Source organism: Lepidothrix coronata, unplaced genomic scaffold (genome assembly GCF_001604755.1).
Source record: "Lepidothrix coronata isolate B3197 unplaced genomic scaffold, Lepidothrix_coronata-1.0 Scaffold106, whole genome shotgun sequence".
NCBI lineage: Eukaryota > Metazoa > Chordata > Aves > Passeriformes > Pipridae > Lepidothrix > Lepidothrix coronata.
In genome coordinates, this window is record NW_016690286.1 from 2,382,260 (window position 1) to 2,404,517 (window position 22,258).

The following is a 22,258-nucleotide window of genomic DNA, read 5'->3' on the forward strand; positions in this document are numbered from 1 at the left end:
CACAAGCTCTCCTTGTACAAATTCCTCGTGTAATGATTCCACGTGAGATAGTAGCACTTGTAGTTTTCTAGAGATTACGTGGGACTGTAGGAATAGATACATTTCCGGAAGAATTTGTAATGGGAAGTTAGAACTCGTTTCACTAGGACGGCTTTCTGCCTAAGGTGGTGCCTCTTTCTCAAATGCAGTTTCAGTGCTCCCCCTCCTCCCCTCGCATAACAAGAGAAGTTCTCAGCCTTGCTCTTTGGTATGCAGAGAGATAATATGTTTGTAGACGCGTACTAGGCCTCCTTGGGCCAGAGAGAGAGTGGGGGAAAAGAGAGAGAAGATAGAAAAAGCCTTGGAGGAGGAGAGGCTTTGCTTTTGCCCCTGGGGCCTGATGCTGCAGGATCTTGAAAAAGCGATCCTTGCATCTGAAATAAACCTTTTTTTTTTTTTTAATCCTTTCACTGTCTTGGCATTCTTGGGACGAATACTTACATGTTTACCTTACAGGCTGATTGAGCTCAGTGGGGTCCATAAGTCCGATTGAACAACAGCCCATAAGTAAAGCAAAGCCATCTTAGAAATCGTTTTCACCCCACTGGACAGTTTTGCTTTGACTCAGTTGAGCTGGAGATTGAGGAAAAGAAAACTGTTAATGTGGACCAAACTTAGGATGGATGCAGATTCTGTGGTGTGACTAATTAGTCTCAAAGGTATTTATTTAATAGAGGAGATGGTTTCTTTGGTGCCATTCTGGTGACACTGTGTGTGTATTTGGGCTTGTGGTTTTGTTTTGGTTTTGCATTGCCAACCCCAGCAAGCAGCATTCTTCCATGACAAACATAATGAAAAAGTGTTTCATTCTTGAAGACTATTTGAGTGATGGACTAATTTCTTGGAATATGTTAGATGATCTGGACATTGTCACCCATTTCAATTGTGAAATGACTAACAATGAAGTCATGTCTGCATGATGAGTTGTAGTGTGTTACACTGCCAAAATACTCAAAATACTGCTGAAAGGAGCTTACAGCACTTTGCTGCTTCTGGTAGCTCCACAAGTATTTGTGTAGCCCTCTTGTGTGATCAATGTGGCCTCATGTGTGGCTTAAAAACTGTTTTTGTTCAGAAACCAACCCCCTCCACACCCCTCCAGGCTGCCCCACCCATTCTGACATTATTCCTGGTTGCCTAAGATAAGGTGCAAAGGAATGGTGGCATGAAATCATAACTTTCCAAGAACATGCTGTTGTAAAAAAAAATCCTGCTATCTGAAGTGGGGAAGTTGTCGTAGCAGTGTCACAAATATTTTAAATCGGGAAAATTAAAGAAGACAGAAGTTCTACAGGATGTCAGGTATCCCCCAGAGTGCCCAAGTGCTGCAAGGGGTATGCAAGTGGGAATGTGTTTGGAAGTGTAGAGCTCCCTGAAGAATTAATGTAGGTTTCAAGATAATTAAGTAGCAGCTGGAAGCAGGACATCTTAAGGGTCTTGTTTTAAGTATTTTGAAGTCTTTGGCAGGCAAAGGATACAGAACAAAAGTTTTATTGGCATCATGCTAGTCTTGCAGTGCCACACAAATTACAGAATTACAGAATCACAGAATATGCTGAGTTGGAAGGCACCCACAAGGATCATCGAGTCCAGCCCTCAGCCCTGCGCAGGACCATCCCCAAGAGTCACACCACGTGCCTGACAGTATCATCCAAGTGCTTCTTGAACTCTGTCACGCTTGGTGCTGTGACCACTTCCCTGGGGAGCCTCTTCCAGTGCCCAACCACCCTCTGGATGAAGAACCTTTTTCTAATATCCAACCTAAACCTCCCCTGACACAACATCAGGCCATTCCCTCAGATCCTGTCACTGCTCACCACAGAAAACAGATCAGTGCCTGCCTCTCCTCTTCCCCTCACAAAGAAGTTGTAGACTGCAATGGGGTCTCCCCTGGGTGTCCTCTTTGCCAGGCTGAACAGACCAAGTGTCCTCAGCTGCTCTTCATATGGCTCCCCCTCAAGGCCCTTCACCATCTTCATTGCCCTCCTTTGGACGCTCTTTAAGAGCTGAATATCTTTCTTATATTGCAGTGAAAAAACCTGCCACAATATTCAAGGTGATGCCACTCCAGTGCAGAGCAGAGTGGGACAATCCCTTTCCTCAACCGGCTGGCAATGCTTTGCCTGATGCCCCCCAGGACACAGTTGGCCCTTCTGGCTGCCAGGGCACTGCTGACTCATAGTCAACTTGCTGTTGACCAGGACTCTCAGGTCCCTTTCCATAGCACTGCTTTCCAGCATCTAATTTCCCAGTCTGTCTGTACATGTGGGGTTGACCCATGCCAGGTGCAGAATCCGGCACTTTCCCTTGCTGAACTTCACCTGATTGGAGATTGCCCAGTCCTGTAATTTGTTGAGGTCTCTCTGCAGGGCCTCCCTGCATTTGAGGGAGTCAACAGCTCCCCCCAGTTTTGTGCCATCTGCAAACTTGCTCAGTATTCCTTCCAGTCCTGCTTCCAAGTAATTTATGAAAACGTTAAAGAGCACAGGGCCCAAGATGGAGCCCTGTGGAACCCCACTAGTGACAGGCTGCTGGTCCTGTTGCCAGACCCCATTCACTATTACCCTCTGTGCTCGACCCATGAGCCAGTTGTTCATCCAGCCCATTATGTGTTTATCCAGCTGTGTGCTGGACATTTTGTCCAGAAGGATCCTGTGAGAAGCTGTATCAAAAGCTTTACCGAAATCCAAAAAGATGACATCAACTGGCTTCCCCTGATCAACTAAGTGGGTTACCTTGTCATAAAAGGAAATCAGATTTGATAAGCAGGACTTTTCTCTCATGAAGCTGTGGTGGCTGTGACCGATGACTCTGTTGTCTTTCAGGTGTTTTTCAATAGCTCCCAGAATAATCTTCTCCATAGCTTGAATTGAGGCTGACAGGCCTGTAGTTTCTGACATCCTCCTTCTTGTCCTTCTTGAAAATTGGGATGTTTGCCAACTTCTTGTCATCTGGGACCTCTCCAGATTCCCAAGACCACTCAAAAATCATCAAGAGAGGTTTTCCAATGACATCAGCCAGCTCTTTGAGGATTCTTGGATGAATCCCATCAGGCTTCATAGACTTGTAGGGATCCAGCTGGAGCAGCAGATCCCACAAAATCTCAGGTTCGTCTAGGAGTTGATAATTCTCACAGTCATGGTCCTCTCAGTTTCTCCACTGAGATGCCCTTGGTCCGTCATCTGTGTTGAAGACAGGTGAAGAATGTGTCAAACACCTCTACCTTTGTCTGTCCTTGTTTGTGAGGTGACCATCCTCATCCTGTAATGGGCTGATGATATTTCTATACTGCCTATTGCCATTCATGGCTGGGCTTCGCGAACAAAGATTTGGGAAGGGCTCTACCCACATTTGCTACAAGCGTGCTGGTGGCTAAAGAGGCCAATGCCAGATAGACAAGTCTGGTTGCAAAGGGCACAATGGAAAGACCCCTTGGATGGTATCGGCAAGACACGATTCTTTCTGCGTTGTGTTTTCTCATTAGAGAAAAGACAAAAGACAACTATTGCCATTAATGTATTTGAAAAAACTCTTTTTATTGTCCCCCACATTTCTGGCAGCTTCAACTCCAGCTGAGCTTTGGCCACACAAATCTTCTCCCTACAGCAGCAAGCAGCATCTCTGAACTCTTCCCATGTCACTTGACCTTGCTTCCACTGGGCATACATCTTCCTTTTTGCCTTGTTTCCAAGAGATGACCCCTGTTCAGCCAAGCAGGCCTTCTGTCTTGCCTGCTTGATTTCTGACATTTGGGAATTGCCTGCCCTTAGGAGTTCATGTTTGAAAAGTGACCAGCACTGATGGGCACCGGCACCTGCAAAAACATTTTCCCAGGGGACCTTACTTAGTAATTCCCTGAGCAGCCTGAGGTCTGCTCTCTTCATGTCCAGTGTTGAGGTTTTGCTGGCACTTTTCCTCCTGTCAACAGAGATTTTAAAGTTGATGGCTTTGTGGTTGCTGTGGCCAAGATGGGCACCAATCTCCACTTCTCTGTTGACAAGCAGCAGATCAAGGAAAGCATCTTTCCAAGCTGGCTGCCTTATAACCTGTCCCATATAGTTGTCATCCAGGTTTTTAGGAATCTTCTGGCCTGGGTTGTACCAGCTGTGTGATGCTCTCAGTTAATTTCTGGCATATTGAAGTCCCCCTTAAGGACAAGGGCACTTGACTTGGAAGTTTCCCTTAGTTCCTCAAAGAATAATTCATCAGCGCCACCATCCTGGCTGGGAGGTCTATAGCAGACTTCTACGATGACATCCATGTTATTGCTTTGCCTCTCGAGAGCCCAGAGGCTCTCAACTGTGCCAGTGCCAACAGTGAGCTCCATACATTCTAAGCCTTCGATTACATAGAGTGCCACCCCTCCACCTCTCCTGCCCTGCCTGTCCCTAAAATGCGCAGTGTAGTGACTTAACTTTTTATTTTGCTGAGAGTAATTTTGGTTTTTAAGAATCTCTTTTCTGTGCTGTACCATACCACAGAGTCTTGGCTACTGTATTTTCAAATACAAGAAATGTCCAAGATGCACACAGTAAATGGTGTGCTTGTTAGTCTGCCTGTCATACCCGCTTAAATTATACTGACTACAGGTTGGCTAGCAGACATTTTGGATAGTGCAACCAAGTGTGATGATGTCACTGACTTTGTTTCCTGCTCAGTTAAAATGAAGTACATGTAAATCCAGTGTACAGGAAGTCCACTGAACCCAAACAGGAAGTCCAGTGAACCCGAACAGATGGATGAAATAGTTGGCTATTAAACTAAAGCAGAGTGTTTAATTCTGCTCAATCTGTCAACCTACCTGTCAAAATTGGCTTTACTAAGTTATATCTTGCTGTTCAGTTGCCTAAGCAATGTGATCTTCTTTTAACCTCCCTGAAGCGCTGGTGCCCTCTCTCACTGTCACGAGGCTCATTATTTTTAAGCTCTTGGAAGTGAACATCTTATCTTGGCTTGAGGAAATGTAATGCGTCTTAAACAACTATCCCAGGTGTGAGTACACCCAATAAAAGTTTGAGTGCAGAGTAAGTGGCTTTATTTCAGTTTTCATTGTCTGTGTTTTCTTAGTTGGTTTATGGTGGTTTAACTGGGTCTCTCCTAGATATTGTCCCAAAAATGAAGATGGGAGACTGGAACATTTTTTTTTATAAGGTATTTATGGAAATGCTTAAAATACATTCAAAACTAATAATAGAATTTTATGTAAATTCTGTGTCCAAAGTGGAATGTAGTGGTGATGATGACTTTACCAGCTTTCCTATAGAAGCATTACTGAAAGGATGGCAGCTTTCAGTAATGAAAAAACAGGGGTAATTAGAAGTTCCCCTGACTGCAGTGTAAGTAGGTACTCATAGTGATAGGGTGTAATATACATGCTGACTTCTCAGACACTGTAGTTAGTGTTGTATGGATTTGTCGCTTATTTGTGATTTCAGTTTTGAAACTTATTGGAGACTGTAGTGTACATATTCAGCTTTTTATTTCTTGGTGGGAAAGAAGAAAAAATAATCATGCTAATGTTTAAAAAAGGGGAACTATTCAGTTGCTCATTAAAAAAAAAAAAAAAGTGGGGGTTGCTGGGATAATTTGAACAATTTAAGGACAGATGTTGATGCCAGACCTATCTTTAGATATTCCATATACTGCAAAGTAGTAACTTGCACTAAAGGGAGACAAAAACTGCTGTTGTGGACTTTCATTAGCATCGCTATAGTTATTAGAAACAAGATGGTGAGCCAGATTGGAAGTGATATTACCAAGTCTGGTGGTTGGTTGTGTGGTGCTGTTTGTGCAGTTGTTTGTGTTGTGGGTTTTGTTGTTGTGGGTTTCTTTTAATGAACTAAATTTTGTAATTTGAGAAGCATTTAGTCTGTTTTAAAGGAATTTAATCGTAATGTTTACTACTGTGAAGAGCTTGCATCTTTGTAAAGCAGACTATTAAAATACTGCTTCTGTACTTAATGTTCTGTGAAGTTATCTAATGGGCATTAGCTGAGCCATGAAGTGTCCCATGTACACAGGTTGGAAGGAGATTTGTCCTGTGGCTCCTGAGCCATCTGTTGAGCTCCTTGATAGTCATTTAGTCATGTGTAGACTGTTAAATTTTCTCTAGTGCTTTAACTGGTATTAGCTGGCATTTGGTTGCCTGGTTGAATCTTCTGCTACGTGAGGTGTCTATTGCTCTAGTTTTTGAAGTAACATTCTGTAGAAGTATTGGAAAGTGTTCTTTATGATGAGGGGTCCTTATTATTTTTTATGCAGCATGTTACAGAATTGGTTTACAAAGTAGCTCTTGCCTTATGCAGGAAAAACAGCAGGAAGTCTCCAGTGATGGCCAAAAGTGCAGGAGGGCCTATTAAAATCTTTTCTGTTGTTGTTGTTTCATGTTTTTAAGTGCTAAAGCAATACATTCTGTTCACCTTCTGTAGTACAACTTAATCTAGTGATTTTTATTATCCAGGCTATTAATGTGTGGCTGAATTACAGCAACTGTTCTATTGCTAATCTGTTTATAAAGCAGTATGTGCGACAACTTGGAGTTTTATTTTCAGTTGGAGCTTGTCCATCTTTCAATTTCCAACCACTGGATCTCATTCTGTCCTTGTCTGTTACTGGTAAAAGATTTCTAGTCTATGGTGGATACTTAAAAATTGCTGATTACGTCCATTTCTAAGATTTCATTAAACTAAACTGAAGACCACATTTGAACCTGTGTTTGCATTTACATATTGATATTACAGATACATTTATATTATTTATTTCTTGTTAGCAGGAGGTGTTCATTTGACTGTTCTTTGGCTCCATGGTATTAGTGCTATGATTAACTCTTCTGTTGTTTTCTGTTTCCTCACTAATAATTGCCCTCTGCACTAGACTTTCCAAGGTTTTGAAGCAGCATGTGTGTGTGTGATAGGGAAGGGAACACATATCAGGACAGCATGTTATAGCTACTTCAATCATTTTACTTTTTTTTTTTATTTTTGGAGATGGATGTAGAAGGAAGTAGCAAATCTTTACAACAGGTCCATAAAGCTGCAGCTTGATCTTCCATGTTCATATGTGTTTTTATATATCTATGAGCATGTCGAGTTAAATCACTCTGAAAAGAACATTGCAAGCATACTTCCAAGTATGGATTTTTAATTTCTTTCATCCATTTCAAAAGGTTTGGTTTTGGTAAGTCTGATAGGTACCTTGTCTGTTATGAATATGAGGTTCCTCTCCTATTAGCAGAACTAATCCTTCCAGTCATTCAAGGGAAGCTTTGTTTTGTTTTGTTTCTAGAAAATTATGTTTAGTTTAATAATTTTTCTGCAGATAATCAGTAGGAAGTTCACAGTTCACCTGCTTTTCCTACTAGAAGACAAGGATTTTTTTATTCCAGAGCATTCTTTTCCAGTAAGAAAACTTTTGCAGTCTGATTTTGTGGATGTAATTTTGGATGTATGAAAGTGTGGATAATCCAAATTCTAATCTCTGTAATACAATCAAAAACTACAGGACAACCAGGACATTTTAAATTTTCAGTGGCAGTTAAGATTCCCACTGTTATCAACAGTCATGCAGAAACCGTTTCTTTAGTTTTCTGATCATGTAGTCATATCTTTACACTGTAAACGGTGCTGTATCTGTGCAAGGTAGTCATGCCATAGGAGTGGAAGTTAAAAAAATTAGCTTTTTCACTCATTCCTAGTCAGGCATGTATTGTGTTACTCATACTTCGCAAGGATTAATGCTTTTTTTTGTATCACTTTCTACATTCTTTGGGTGAGAGTTGCTGACTTGCTTTTCTTCCTGCATAGGATGAAAGAGATGAATTGTTTATCAAGCAAGATGAGGTGCAGCAGAACTTGTATTCAGCAGTGAAAGAATTAATTTTGGAAGTGGATCAAGTGCCCTCTCTGGGCCCTCAAGAGTGTTACAGGTAAGGAGATTGCTTCGATCAGTATAGATTCTGAAACTCTGAGAATCTGTGGAGGGCGTTTCTTCAATGTTAAACATTTTATAGTTGGAGACTGACAGCAGCAGATGAAGTTTTAGGTAACACTTCCAAGGTAAGCTACACGTCTGGCTCTTGTAATACTTAATTTACTTGTGATCTTGGTCTCCTAGATGTTTTGTTTCTAGAGGGAAATTATTATCTAGATCCTGGATTTAGGGAACTTTATGGTTCTGTGTTGGGTGATTAACAAGACTTCACTAAGCACAGAATATTTAGTAGAAGATGGCTGTTAATGAGAGAACCTACAATTAAAAAGTCAATGCTGTTATCCTGTAAATTGTGGTCGTGTGTTGTTTGATTTGATTATATGCTTTCCTACCAAGAGTCTCTTTCCCTCTCAGACAACCCAAAACCAGAAAGTAAGGATGTAGATAGGGAAATAGGCTCTGTAGAGGCAGTAAGGACTTTTGAAGAGGACTTTGCCAATAGAAGTGTTACTGGACTTTGCTATTAGAAATAATTTATTTTCTTCTTTTTAATATCAGAAATATTACTTGCCTTAATTTTGACTGTGCAAATGTGTGTGGAGAGGCGAAAAAGGTTGTTGGTATTTGGGCAGCTTGTCTGTACAAATTCCAGAGGTTTATTCATCCACACATATATGAGATTGAATTCTTATGAATAATCACCAAGATTGCAGTCTGCACATAAGTTTGTATAAGACTGGAGCAGCATTAATAAATTGAAGCATTCAAATTTTCATGGAATTACTCAATTTCCAATGGAATTATTTTTCAATGCTATTAATAAAATGTTTCATACTCTTTTTTTTTTATAGTCTGATATACAGATTGGTATCTAATTGTAAAAAGATACCTCATAGGTAGCATTTCATGGTTTTTTATCACTAGAGGCATTGTGAGAGTCCTGCTCCTTCAGATAGAGGAAAGTTGTAGTGTGTTTGTATGGTTTTTTCTGTTTTGTGTTGGTTTTGGGATATTTGTGTGAGTGTTTAAAGGCTATACTGTGTGAATCCACTAGGTGGTAGGCATCAAGCATCTTCTACATAATTGTACAGAAGTGAAATTTTAAGAGTGTTTTGAAAATATTTGAAGGGGTACTGAAATGCTGCTAAGCGTGTTAATTAAATGTTGAGCTTTAGCTTAACTGTGTCGATGGTCCTCTCTTGTGTTTGGAGCTGGAAGACCAAAATAGCTTTCCCATATAGGGAAAGTGAAATAAGTGTTTACCAAATATTAGTGAGAACCTTGTTTGCAATTTTATAGAGCTGAAGTGGTCATGCTGTGCTGTCCTAGAGAAACAAATATTTTTCCATAAAGCAAACTAGGGTGTGAGCTGAACAGGTGTTATCTATCTGTAAGCAAGTTTCCTTTGCCTCATGGATAGTGTGTAGTAGCTTGTTCTGCTCCCTTTGAATTACCATGCTTAGAGATAGTGGCTGGCACAAGTGCACAAAGGCCACTGAGCCATCTTCATATGGTAGTTTGTTGTCCTAATGGAAACTGCTTCTGTATCCCTATGATGATGAAGTTGCTAGTGTTTTAGAGAAATGTGTTTATAGTATGAAAAATAAATGGGATGAAGTAGGACCTAACTTACAGGATTCTTTTCTTGAAGACAGCCTGATAGAATATGTGCAGATACTGTCCTGGTGTGACTAGTGCTATTATTTTTGTAAACAGAGTGTGATATTGGATATGAAACTGTTACTGAGCAGTTTTCTCTGCACTATTACCTACTTTTGTTTGCTGTTAAATGGGTTGATTTTTTTCCTCCCTCCTTCAGACTGTTCCATTTGAACCTGGCTTTTACCTTGCTGAGCCATTTTTCTGTCTATGTGTATCCTGGTGTACTGAATCCCATCTACTCAGAAAAATGTGAGAGAATTCTGTTATGCACTTGAATGATTTCAATAGCCTCCATAAATTTAGCACAAACCTTTTCCTGGTATTTGCTTGTAGACAAGCAGATTTGTACAAAGCTCATGTCACTTGGCTCAGTAGGAAATTGCTGTTGAAACAGTCTATTATACTGAATGAATGTTGTTCATTGTAGTAGCTATTGTTATGAAAGTGGTTTTGTAATTTTTATAAAATACTGTTCAGTGGAGGATTGGGTTTTTTTTTTGTTTTGTTTTGGTTCCTTTTTTGATCACTGTATTTAGTTAATTATAATGTGAGGAAATTCTTATTCTTTTGGCCCCAATCTGAACTTTTGCTTTGGTGTGTCTGTAGTGCTAGGTCTGGTTGCCTGATCATCGTGTGTAGTCCTACAAAACTGGTTAAAGTCAATTCCTGACCTTCACAGTACCTGCAGCCCTCAGCAAGGGGAGGCCATTGCTGCCCCTTTCCAGCTTCTGGTGGTAGTGTCAGTCATTTTACCTGGTGTTCTGTTTGGTTGCTCAAGGGTCTAAAAGGCTCCTGACAAGTGACTTTACATTCAGAAGAATTCCTCGGCTGCTCACCTTATTTCTTAGTACAAATCCACTTTGTTTTCTCAAGTTGAGCAGCTCTATAAGGAGCATTATAAATTGAACCCCATTTTGTTCTTTATCCTGATAAGTATGACTTTAAAGTCCACAGGGAACAAATAACTAGAATACAAACAACTTCTTATGAGCTGTTCAGCTTTTTGTGGTGCCTTTTCCTTCCATGTTTTCAAGGAACAAAAATCAAACTTGATGATCTCTGAGATCCTTTTCTGCGTTGCATTTTCTGGTAGACATACTGGCACTTGATCTCAAAGGAAAGTGGAATGTAAAATATACTTCACTGGACATAGAAAGAGACCTTTGTACTAAAAATAATTTTATACCAGCAGATAGTGCTAACTTTTTCTATGTTAAATATTTCTCATAAAAGGAGATGGGTGGTGCAAGTGGATCACCATCCATTGAGTTCTGCTTATGAAGAAAATGCGAAGTAGGAAGGTAACTGTGACTTTCCTGTCTCTGTGCTTTTGCTCAGTTTAGGACTCCTAGTCTTCCTGGAAAGACTGTCAGCTCCTCTCTCCCCATTCCTTCAGGCCCAGCTTCCCTATCTCCCTGTCACACTTGCATGTAAATGTTCTCAGTTTGTGTCAACATAGCCTTCCTGCCCATGTATATTGTACGTAATGCACAAGGGTTGTGCCCTTTCCTAGTGTATAAGTTTTCTGCTCTTGCATTTCATTGTACCCAGAGCATTTACTGTGGCCAGATGCTGTTATGAGTATCAGTGTTCCTTGACCAGATGATAAATGCTGTTCAGCAGCAGTGTAGACTTGGTGCATGTCATGTGGAGTACAATGTTAATGAATATAATTACTTACAGATGTTTATAATCATGTCAGTTATTAGAGGGGGCAAACAAACTGGCAGGTGGGTTTCTGTGATTGCAATTCAGAGTGCTATTCTGCATGAATGAAAGTGGCTCAAGTTTGTCAGTATAGTGATGAACTTTGGTTTACCTATTTCAAATCTGAACTTTTCTGCAAATGCTTCAGAGGTAGAGGAAATGTACAGACTTTTGGCATGGGTTGGTAAAGCACTGGTAGATAGACTGAGAAAGGAATTTTCATTTATCCTTCTTAATCGCTTTGACTTTTGATATGCAATTTTTCTGTTGCAATTTAAGTTCTACTTCCTTTAAAAAAGAAATACTGAACAATCATGTAAAGGAAATGTTTCTTTGAAGTGTTTGCCTTCTCTTTATTTTTAATAGATACTCCTTTTCCTCTCTTTCTGAATCCAAATGAATCTACTGTAGCATCTGTATATATATACTGTGAGAGTATATATAATAGGAAATGGGTCAATGGCAGACAAGGAAATTTTCAGAGCCTGTATGACTTCTTTCCAGTATACAACTCCAGGCTTTTGGAAGAAACATTGTTTGAACTTGCATTGTTAAAGTTTTTTTTAGCTTCATTAAGGTTAAGACAATAAAATATTTTCAAGTATTTAGTGGAGTACACAAGCTTGATAGGTAAATGAACAAGGTGGGGTTTGCAGGTTTCTGTTATGACTGGTATCTTGCATGTTAAATACAGGACCATATTTCTTTTTTAATTCTGCTTGCCAGTGTAATATTTCTTCTTCTCTAGATATGAGCAACAAAACTTTGCTAAAAACAACATTCAGTGTGATTATAAGTTGATTTTACTGATTTTTCTCTGGCACCTTCTGCACCTTGTATCTTAAAGCAAAGTTATTTCTGACTTTTATGAAAGCACTTATGGTTTCCTGGTGAAATCTTTGACCTTATTTCACACTCGATAAACTGTGAAATAGATCCCAGGATGTGTCTTTATGTCAGGCTGTAGCATATAGGAATGTAAATCTCATGTACCACTGTGTGGGCAGCACATGTTGATTTTTGACATGAAACTCAGGAGGATTTGGATTCTTCCTCTTTGGTTTCATTTTTGATAAAAAACAAAATGAGATTAGAAAAATAAAACCCAGTCAAGGCAAGAACCAACTTTATTTTTGCCTAGTGAATCTTAACTCTGTTAGTTCTAGAAATTGGTATATTACTCAAGTGTGAGGTGAGTTCTGACTCAAATCCAGATTAGATTTCCAGTAGTGCTAACTCTTTGCATTTCTTACTTGGTTTTGCTCTCTGCTTGCTAATTTCTTATTTTCAATTGCAAGGCTGATTGTTTCTTTCTGCTCTTTGAAGTGTTGTAACCTGATGTTAGAAGCATTTTCTGACTTAGATGAAGTGGTTGGCAGTGCAGATTAAATTCTCAAAAAGGTTGAGTTGACTTTCTGAAGAACTGGATATAGAATTAAATGTAACTTCTAATCATGCCAGCTCTGTCATGACTTTTGTATATTTTACACATATTTGATTTCAGTTTAAAACTTAATGTATCAGACAAGATATTTGCTACAAGGCAGCATTTTTCTTTGATTTTGTGGAAATGTGATAGAAAGCCGCTTGGGTTGCTCCCCAGAGACAAAAGGATGTATTTTCCAGGCAACAGGCAGAAAGGACAGCTTTACATTACAAGAACTTAGCTGTATGTACAACTGGCTTAAATAAGAAATATTGGGAAAACTGGTTCTTCCCTCTCTATATGCAGAGAAGCTTTCTTTGAGCCTTACCAAGTTTTGGTGCTTGTGTTGAAAATACAGGTGAAAATTCTGATTAAAATCATGGGATTTCCTCTCTGGGGGAATGTGTATGGATAAACTTACTTTTTCCAGTGTTAAGAGATGAACAGTTTTTCATCACTTTCATCTTACATGGGGCAAGTGTTCTTGCCTTACTGATAATAATTGTCTATGATAGTGTTAGCCTTTTTCTCAGTTATTTATATTTTCTGATAAGCCTTTCCTCCATTCTCTTTTGCTGATGCTGAGATATTTTCATTGTCTCTGCAATGAGAGTCCCTGTTGCGCCCAAGAATGGTCATGTCAGCAAAAGTTGCATCTGTCCTTTGATGTAGCATCATACTAACAATAAACCAGTAGTTTAGTCTGCTTGTGACTGCTCTTGGTGATAGAACCAGTGACTCTCATTGGTTGCATGTTCTAATGTTCCATATCTATTTAACTGTGGTATCTTTAAAAAGAATTCTTTTGTAGCATGTGGAATGTGAAATTGGACTTCTGCATAGAAGTGCCAATCCGTTTTATTCTACTGAAACTCTTGGATGACTTGCTGACTGCCCTTTTAGAACCTCCATAAGAAAAGAGCGAAAAATCTGATAAATTACTTTTTTCATTAACAATGGAACTTCTCAGTAAAGGTTTTACATCTTAAATATTGTTGTGTATAAATGAAGAATGACTCTTAATATTTAATCTCCCTCTATGTAATTCAGTCCAGGAGCATGATGAAGCAGAGAAGGGAATAATTATAAGTACTTACAATAAAGTTATGTGTAAAGTTCATCATGAGCAAAGTATGATCACTGTCATACGAAACAGATACTTGGCCAGTGCTGAGGTGTGTTTATGCCTTATCTATCTCTATGACACTGATCTATACAGGTAACCTTTTCTCACATAATTTCTTTTTGATAAATGTCTCTATCTTTTAATGAGAAAATTCTAGGGGTACATTGGTGATGAGAGGTAGGTTGGGTTAAAGCTTCGGATTTCCAGTGGTACATTACCTTAGCCAATGCTACATTTCAGTTAAATACAAAGATACTTTCTTAAAAAATAAAGCAGTGGAAGCTGGAATCTCTGGATTCATGACAAATCAGTAGTATGTAATTTAAGGGGATTGAGCTCTAAGTAGAATGTTGTTTTTTCAGAAGATTATTAGTGTAATGAAAATGAAACACAGTAAACCCCCTATTCTGTGGGGAAAGACCCTGACAAGCTGAATTCAAATAGGCTTCAGGCAGTTTATCTAATGCATTGGACTAAAGCATATCAAAATAGAAAGCTTTAATACTTCCTGATTTTTTTCTTGTCTTCCTAGTTCAAAAAAGCAGGCAGAGGAATGACTGAATAGAAGACCCAATATTAACAACTTATAATCAGTTAAGAAAATTGTGAAAAGCTTAAAGGCCCAAACACAATGGAAGCTGATTGGAAAGAACAAGTTTGAGGAAGTATGAAAATGTTATAGTGTTGGTATTTTTGTCTGTTGTTTCTCAGATTGGTTTAGAAACATTAATTTAGTCTATTCCAAGTAAGTGGTAACTGTGTCAGTTTTCTGAATTCAGTTTTGCCTTTAAATGTGGAAGTTTTACAGCCCTGAGGCCAAGCTTGAATGGCATAAAAACCAAAAAACCCCAACCAACCAAGCAATCAAAAAAGAAAAAAAAAAGTCAGTATGTAGTAATTTTTCTGTTTCAGTCCCCAGCCATGGCACTATGCTTTTAACTTATTCCCTCTGGTGGTGGGTGTTGTTCACAGCATGGTAAGTTTTGTCCATCTCGTTCTACTGTGCTGCTTGTGTAACTTTAACATCCAACTTTGTTGATAATGCGTGTGCCTCCTCTTTGGTGAGAAGTCAATGTCCCAGTTTTCAGGGTTCCCCACTACCCCTCGGAGAAGTTTAAAGAATGTAAATATTAATTCAGCTTCACTGGTAATATTCACTTCAGCTTCACTGCTGTTTGTTTGATCATGCAATAATTATTCTGATGATGCTTAAGGGAAAAAAGAACTTGCAGATGTGCCTCAAACACTGTAAAGGGGCAGTAAGCTCCCAAGAGGGATTTAAAATAAGATACAGTGATGAAACCTATTGGGAAAAAGATTCTTGAATAATGAGGCAACATGAAAAATGTGCCCGTGTATGAGAGAAAAAAGTGAATGAATTATAGAACCTGGTGTTGCTCGTAGATGAATGATGTTGCTATTATGTTTATTGGTGATTAGCTAATCAAAAGGAAAAAAACAGCCTTTTGATTTAAGAAACAAGTAGGCAAAGGGCTAGAACATTTGGTGTGTCACATAAATGAAGGGAACACCTTTCTCAGTGATTAGGTTTTAGGGGATTCACTTGGGTTTCCAGGAAGGAGACTGAGTAAAATATGTGTTTGAGAATATGTTCAGTTTCTGAATTGTGATACAGAAGCTGGTTTTAAATCCTGTTATAGTAGATTACTGTTGCTTGGTATGATAGAGTCAGAATTATACACAAGTTTTGCTATTCCTAATACTGATGATTACAATGAATTTGAAATTACATAAAAAAACTTTCCCTTCCACTTAACATAAAATTAAATTCCAACTGTAAAAGACAGGGAACCTTACAAATTTTTGACAGCTGAATTTTCTGAAAGGTCATACTCAGTACAGATGGTGTAATTGTGAAAATTACAAGAGCTGAGGAAGACTGTCCTTCTCTTTAGTCCTTCCTGCAGGTATGGGCTGTGCTGAAATAAGCAGCTTGCATGATAGAACAGGAAAGTTTCACCATGGTTCACAGCCTGGGTCCAGTGTGTGCCTTCTCTGCAAAGGTGTCAGTACTGCTCAGGGCTTGTACTTTCTGCATGATCACAAATGGAGCTGGTAACTGGTAACTGATGTGTTACCAAGGACTCTTGGCAATCTGCAAACTAGTCTTCTCCAGTCTGTCTATAGCTGGTGCTGGCTGCTGTCATGGAAGAGGATAGAAACTTGGTAAAGAGCAGAAAGTCAGAGAAGAAAAAATAGGAAAGCTGGCAGAAATAAAGTTCTTGAAAATAGTGCTGAATGTCTTTGTATATTTGTAAAGTTTTTTTTCTTACCTGAGAGGCTTTGCAATTTGTATTCTCTGCCACCTTATGAGCTTTAATAGTTTCTTAGTGTGTGGTGTGCCAGGGAGGAGAAAGCAGCCTACTTTCCTTCATTAGGTGGTATGTTGGACAGCATCTCCTCCATGTCTTTTTCTGGCACTGTACTGCTGCCTCCCCAGATCAGGCTGGCAGTGCCATGTGTTCTAAATGGGAAAAGTTCAAAGCTCCCAAACTTGAAAAGCCACAGGCTACCCAGCAAGTGCTTATGTTCCCATGCAGTGATTTTGCATGAGCAGTTAATGTATTGGAACTGGTTCACTGATTATCAGCTGGAGCTCCAGGTATATGGGGGTCTTCCTGGGAAATACTGGCAGTTCTTTCATCTGCACAGGGATGGCTTCAGTAATGCTTTCTCTGCTGCAGCATTTTAAAAACACTTCCTAACAGTGCAAGTTGATAGGTAGCCACTGGCAATTACCTGGGTTGAGAAGATGAAGCTGATTCATATAAAAGTAACTCTTCATTATGCTTTATTCCCAATTTAGGAAGCTGTTGCTTAAAATTAAGTAATTTTTCTACTCAGATGAATAAGTGATGAAATAGATGAGCTAAAGTGTAGCTTGATGTTGTAGGTTTTTATAATTTACTGACATTGTAGGATTTAGCTAGAATACTTCTACTACCATTATTCAGATAATCTGTTCTAAAGGGTTTTGTAAGTAGAAGTGACGGTAAAAAAATTAAAAAAAGTAAAAAAAAACAAACCCAAACCAAACAGAAACCCCCAAAGAAACAAAGACTGAAACAAATTACTGATTCTGGTTGAAAAGACTATCTGGGATGCAGCAAGATTGGCATTCTGAACCCTCATCCAAATTTGCCAGCTGAATTTCAGATTGCCCCACATGTAACTAATCTTCAGCTCAGACTTGGTCTTGCATTGATCATTTGATGGAAAATTCTAGCTCAAGTCTTAATATTACATTCCGCAGTTGCCAGTTTCATGTTAGGCATCCAAAATTGTGTTCTCCCTCATTAAGCAGCACAGACACTTCAAAAATGGAGACAGTGATTTTTCCGAGTTCTGTGCTGATCTGTGTCCCGAGAGCCCAGCACTGACAAAACACATGCTTCCTTTTGCTCTCTATGTAGTTGTTCAGAGTAGAGGAATTTTCAGCTTAACCTGCAGGCAGTGTCTGGAAAGTGTGGTACTCGTCCATGCTTCTGGGTAATAGTGAAGACTGGGGGGATTATACTTAGTTTATGGGTACAGAGTTCACATTTGTCTGCTAGAATACACTTACCCCTCAACATTTCTTAAAGAGGATTACGTAACATAACTTGGACATGTACTTTTGCGTCATATTTTTAAATGTCTATTTCTTTTGACCTCTAAAACTTTCTTCTGATAATATTTTTTCCTCTTGTTTCTGTGTAAGGGAAACTTGAGCAGTTTGCATGTTTTACCCTACTTTAAAATTAGAAAACAGTCTTTCCTTGCCATTTTATTGTATTAATCCATTTTCATTTGAAACCTGGTGAATCTTCTTGACTGATGTTTGCTTTTCCTAACTAAAGGGAAAAAATCCACCCGTGTTATTACAGCTTTGCATTCAAAACCAGGAGTTTGGCATATAAGAAGATGGAACACCTGAGGTAGATGTGGTTGCCATGGTATGTCAATTGTCAGATGAGGAAGATAAGACTGCTCTTGTTTAGAAGTGGTTGATCAAATTTTAAAGTCAAATATTTCATTTTAAGTGCTGGCTTGAAAAATGTTCTTAATTGACTATTTGCATAATTCTAGATAGAATGCACAAATAAAATGATGACTGAGAAGGTAGAAAGCCCCAAAGTTTTCTTAATATTAAACTCAGACCTCAGAAGGAGCAACTTCTTTACCATTAATTGAATGACACCAAGTTACAGACTTGGGGAATAAGTCATTGAGATTCAGCCTCAAAGGAGGTGTTTGAATTAGAAATCTATCTTTTCTGAAGTCAGGAAGTTGACTTTGTTCATCTGTCTTACTACATAATGACAGCACAGTGCTTGAGCATTAATAAAACCACCAAATTCCATTTTAATCACTTAAATGCAGTTAAAAAACTGTACTGTGCCCTTTACTCTTTGGATTTGGTCTCTTTTTTGTGAAACAAGTTTTCCTATACCTCTGAAACAAATGCACAGATATAAGTAAACCCTGCATGACACAAATTTGTGTTTTCATTCTTTCTACTCTCAATACTGTTATTCTTTCTCTACCTTATGCCAGCAGCTGTTTTTCCCTTGAACTCTATTTTCAGACCCTTTTTTTGAAACTTATCCTGTTCCAGTGTTCCAGTCACTATTTGAGAATAAGATCTGTGCACCTTCATGCTTCACAACTTGGGTCTCCAACTCTGCAGTTGTTCTTTCACTAACTTATCTTTCTCTTGGATGGGCACCCAATTTTATCCCTCATCTCTGTGCATTCTTTACTTGAGTGCTTGTATTTCCTTGGGTTTATTTTCTTGTGTAACTGTCATTCCTATAATCTTTCAGTCTTCTGGCCAGGAATTAAGACCAAATAATAAATTCCTCTTTCTTGGTTATACTCGTGTATTAATGATTTGCCAGTTTTACAGAGATGACTGTTTAAGATGGAGTTAAATTACTGGAGTTGTGTTCATTATGAGCTTAGTGTATCCTGTTTACTGTGTTTAGGTTAAGAAACTGTCATGATACAGTCCCAGACTAACACAGCTTCAATATCCTGGCAGGGTAGTTTGTGTATCACTGTATAACATAGTACTGCAAATAATCTTGCTTTATTAGATGACTCCTCTACAGTATGTCTTTTAACAACTTCACTTCAACAATGTTCTTCAGTGATGAAAACATTACTGATAATGCACAGGACTGTCTACCAAATCCTTCTGCAAAATTATTTCCAGTGGGAGACTACCATGGAAAATAGAATAATAAAAACATGCCTTTCTGCTTTTGAAAAATGGAATTGGCTTTGTAGAGAGTAGTCATCCTTCTAGTTGCTCCTTTGCAGTGCTGCTGCCAGCCAAAATACTATACACACACATTAACAAAAAGTACTGCTTATTTGCTCAACATCACTGTGTGTATATATCATCTGTTCTTAAATTTGAGCAGAAAGGTGATCCTGTAAATGTGCATCTTATAGCTCATTACAGTTGCCTGATTTTTTTTAAATTAAAAATAAAGTGACTCTCATGAAACACACAATACTGTAGGGAAGAAGATTCAGTACTTCATGATTGAACATTAGGGCCAGCTAGGGGGTTTTAAATGTATTTCACAAAATTTGTACAGAGCCATTTGCCCAGTGCAGCATTCAGGATTAAGCATAATAATCCTTAGATACTAAAAATCCCTAACTTTCTTTCATGTATAAGGGAAACTTAGTTGTCTAAGGAATTAGGAAAGATTTCTTGGGACATTAAAACTTGTCGGCTCACTTCTGGTTTCCATAAAATTTCTGCTGTGACAATGCTTTACAAATAAAGTCTGAAGGATACAAATCAAAGTTTAAATGGCCAGTTTCAGGGCATTATATTTCTGTATTCTTCTGTAACAGGTACCTTTTGAAGTGCAAACAGCTGCTTTTGTTTCAAGAAAAATTAATTAATTTAGTTGGTATTGTTTTTAGCAGGCATGAATTAATATTACAGCTTTTAACAAGAGCACATTTCTCTGATTTTTTTTTCCTCCTGATAAAAAGAAGCAGCATTGGATTTTTACTTCGTTTTTAAGGATTCATCCTGCATGCATGTACATGCATGTGCCTCACCACTAATGTCCACCAGTAAGCAATCTGTGTTGCCTGCAGTTCTCAGAAATACAGATGAGGGTTTTACTAAGAAATGTAGTACTAATAAATATCTTTCAGCTGTTTCTTGGGGAATCTTTTAGACCTCTGGCTGTTAATCCTTGTCCCAGTTCTTGGGGAAAATCTATTTTGCTTTAAAGTGCTTTATCTATAATCAGCTTATTCGGAATTAATCTCCATGCCCATCTGCAGGCTCTTGACAGACCGTAATTTCCCTTCCATCTCAATCTCGTGCCCAGAGGAATTGCACACTTGCAACTAGAAAAATTTTTGTTGTTTTCAACAAATGCAAAACTGCCACAGGAAGATAACATAAAGCTTTAAAACTGGGATATTAATGTTAGGTAACTGTTGAGGAAAGGTAATGTCTAGTGGAAAGATCTTGCAGCCACTCATTTAGCTATGTCAGCCTTCAATGTTCAGAGTGTTTCAGCATTCAGTTTTGTGTATTTGAAAAAAAAAAGTAAGTAAGATCAAACAAAATGAAATGGAGTAAAGAAGATGAAATGTTGTCCTACAGCAGTATTCCTTGTGGAATCAATTTTCAGTTTCCTAAGTGTGAGAAGGTGATATTTATTGTTGATAGACATTTGACAGTATCTTGAAATGCAAATACACAAGTACAAAGCTTTTCAAGCTCTTCAAGTGCTCAGATTTTCCTCACTTTATTTTACAGAGGAAGTATGTAGTCATGATTCAATCCGGTGTTTCATTGCACATCCCCTTAACTAGAGATTTTCCTTTGAGTATTTAAAATGTTTTACAAATATTGAACAACCCTTTATACCTGCAAGATCAACAGTTTTCAGATCCCATCTTTTAACCCAGATTTCAGATTATTTGGGGATTGACTAATTCTCCAGAGTCACTCTGATAATTAGTGAAAGAATTGGAAATTGCTTGTTTCTGTCTTCAAGTTTTTGACTACTTGTGTACGTTCCTTTGCTTCACAGTGATTCTTCTGTCTGGGTGAAAGAGGGATAGATGAGCGGTGTACAGGTATCTTGTGCTTTGCTGTTAATATTGACCCTGGTCAGAAGAGTTGCTGGCTTGGAGACTGTGAACAAGCAAGCCTTCCTATGGAAAGATTCTGTTCCAGTTGAGGTTTAGTAACCTAGATCTCTAGATCAGAATTTGAGATTGTCTTTCTTGTAGTCCCCTTGTCCAAATCCAGTGTGTTCTCTTTCTTGCTCAACAGCTGATGCTTAAGCATATGTGTAGCAGCTGTGGATTTGTGTTTTGTCTATGGAGTCTAGTGCTGTTAATGTGCTAAGTATTTAGGCACATAATCTCTTCTGATAAATCCAAAGAGCCTAAGTGTAAGTGATGGGTTAATAGCAGAATAGCTGCTGCTGATTTAGAGCCTGTTACTTTGGTTTTCTTTTCCCCCTGTGCTCCTGTACAGTGATGAAACAGTATGACAAAAATTAAAAGATGAAGTTATAGAAGGTGAATGGCACCTGTTTTGTTCCTTCTCAGTAGAAAGACCAGTTTGAGTATTTCTGTAATTTATAGTGGTTCAGTGAATTTATTTCAAAAATTTCAAAACCTTATGCTTTCTGTGAAATCTACTGGCACCAGACTGACAGACCTAGAGCTGAACATTTGATTGTATTTTGTTGCTAATGAGCATTATGACTGTCAATGCTGCTGTCTGTTGGGAATGCTATGGCACAACATCTTGTGAAGGCTTTGAGCCCTAAGCACTTAGAAGATGTGTTCATCAAATGCTTGGTTTTAATTTGTAATCGAGTTTGTTTTGCTTACTTATGAAATCCTTCTCCCTCTGTAGGATGATAAAGTTAAATCTCTTCTCTTGAATTTGTTCTACTCTAACAGACTGATGCCTGAGCAGGTGCTGAGGAATGATTGCTTCCTTGTAGTAGATACAATTCCAGTTTCACTGCAAGCAGGTAAAGAGTATGAGCCCCATAAAAAACATGATTCTGAGAAAAGACATGAGGAAAAAAAAAAGTGATCAACTGAGGAGAACGGAGCAAACTCTGCTTAATAGATGAGAAACTTTTCCATCAGGTATTTGATTGAGACTTCTGGTTTTGTTTGGTTTTGAAATCATTGACCTGATCTGAAATCTCAAAATATAAAAGGTTAGGTAGGTGCAATCATGTTTTGTGATTATACAGTCTTCACTGTGTTTTCTTTTAAGTATATTTTATTCTAATTAAGTGTTTGGGGAGATAAGTGTGATATTACTCATTGTATTCTTAGTTTGTCGGCCTTTT

The 22,258-nt window shown here is 38.5% G+C and overlaps 1 protein-coding gene across 1 annotated transcript in view; it reads left to right on the plus strand.

Annotated features, from left to right (window-relative positions):
• STK31 (serine/threonine kinase 31) overlaps positions 1 to 22,061 on the plus strand; it is a gene marked incomplete at its 5' end in the record, with an annotated part of 32,400 nt that extends 10,339 nt beyond the window's left edge. Inside the window, 7 exon segments of the mRNA XM_017823838.1 lie at positions 7,842 to 7,963; positions 9,788 to 9,879; positions 13,814 to 13,940; positions 14,422 to 14,554; positions 17,750 to 17,845; positions 21,808 to 22,021; positions 22,024 to 22,061. Of these exon segments, the coding sequence (XP_017679327.1) occupies positions 7,842 to 7,963; positions 9,788 to 9,879; positions 13,814 to 13,940; positions 14,422 to 14,554; positions 17,750 to 17,845; positions 21,808 to 22,021; positions 22,024 to 22,061 (822 nt within the window).
• Positions 22,062 to 22,258: the final 197 nt, after the last annotated feature.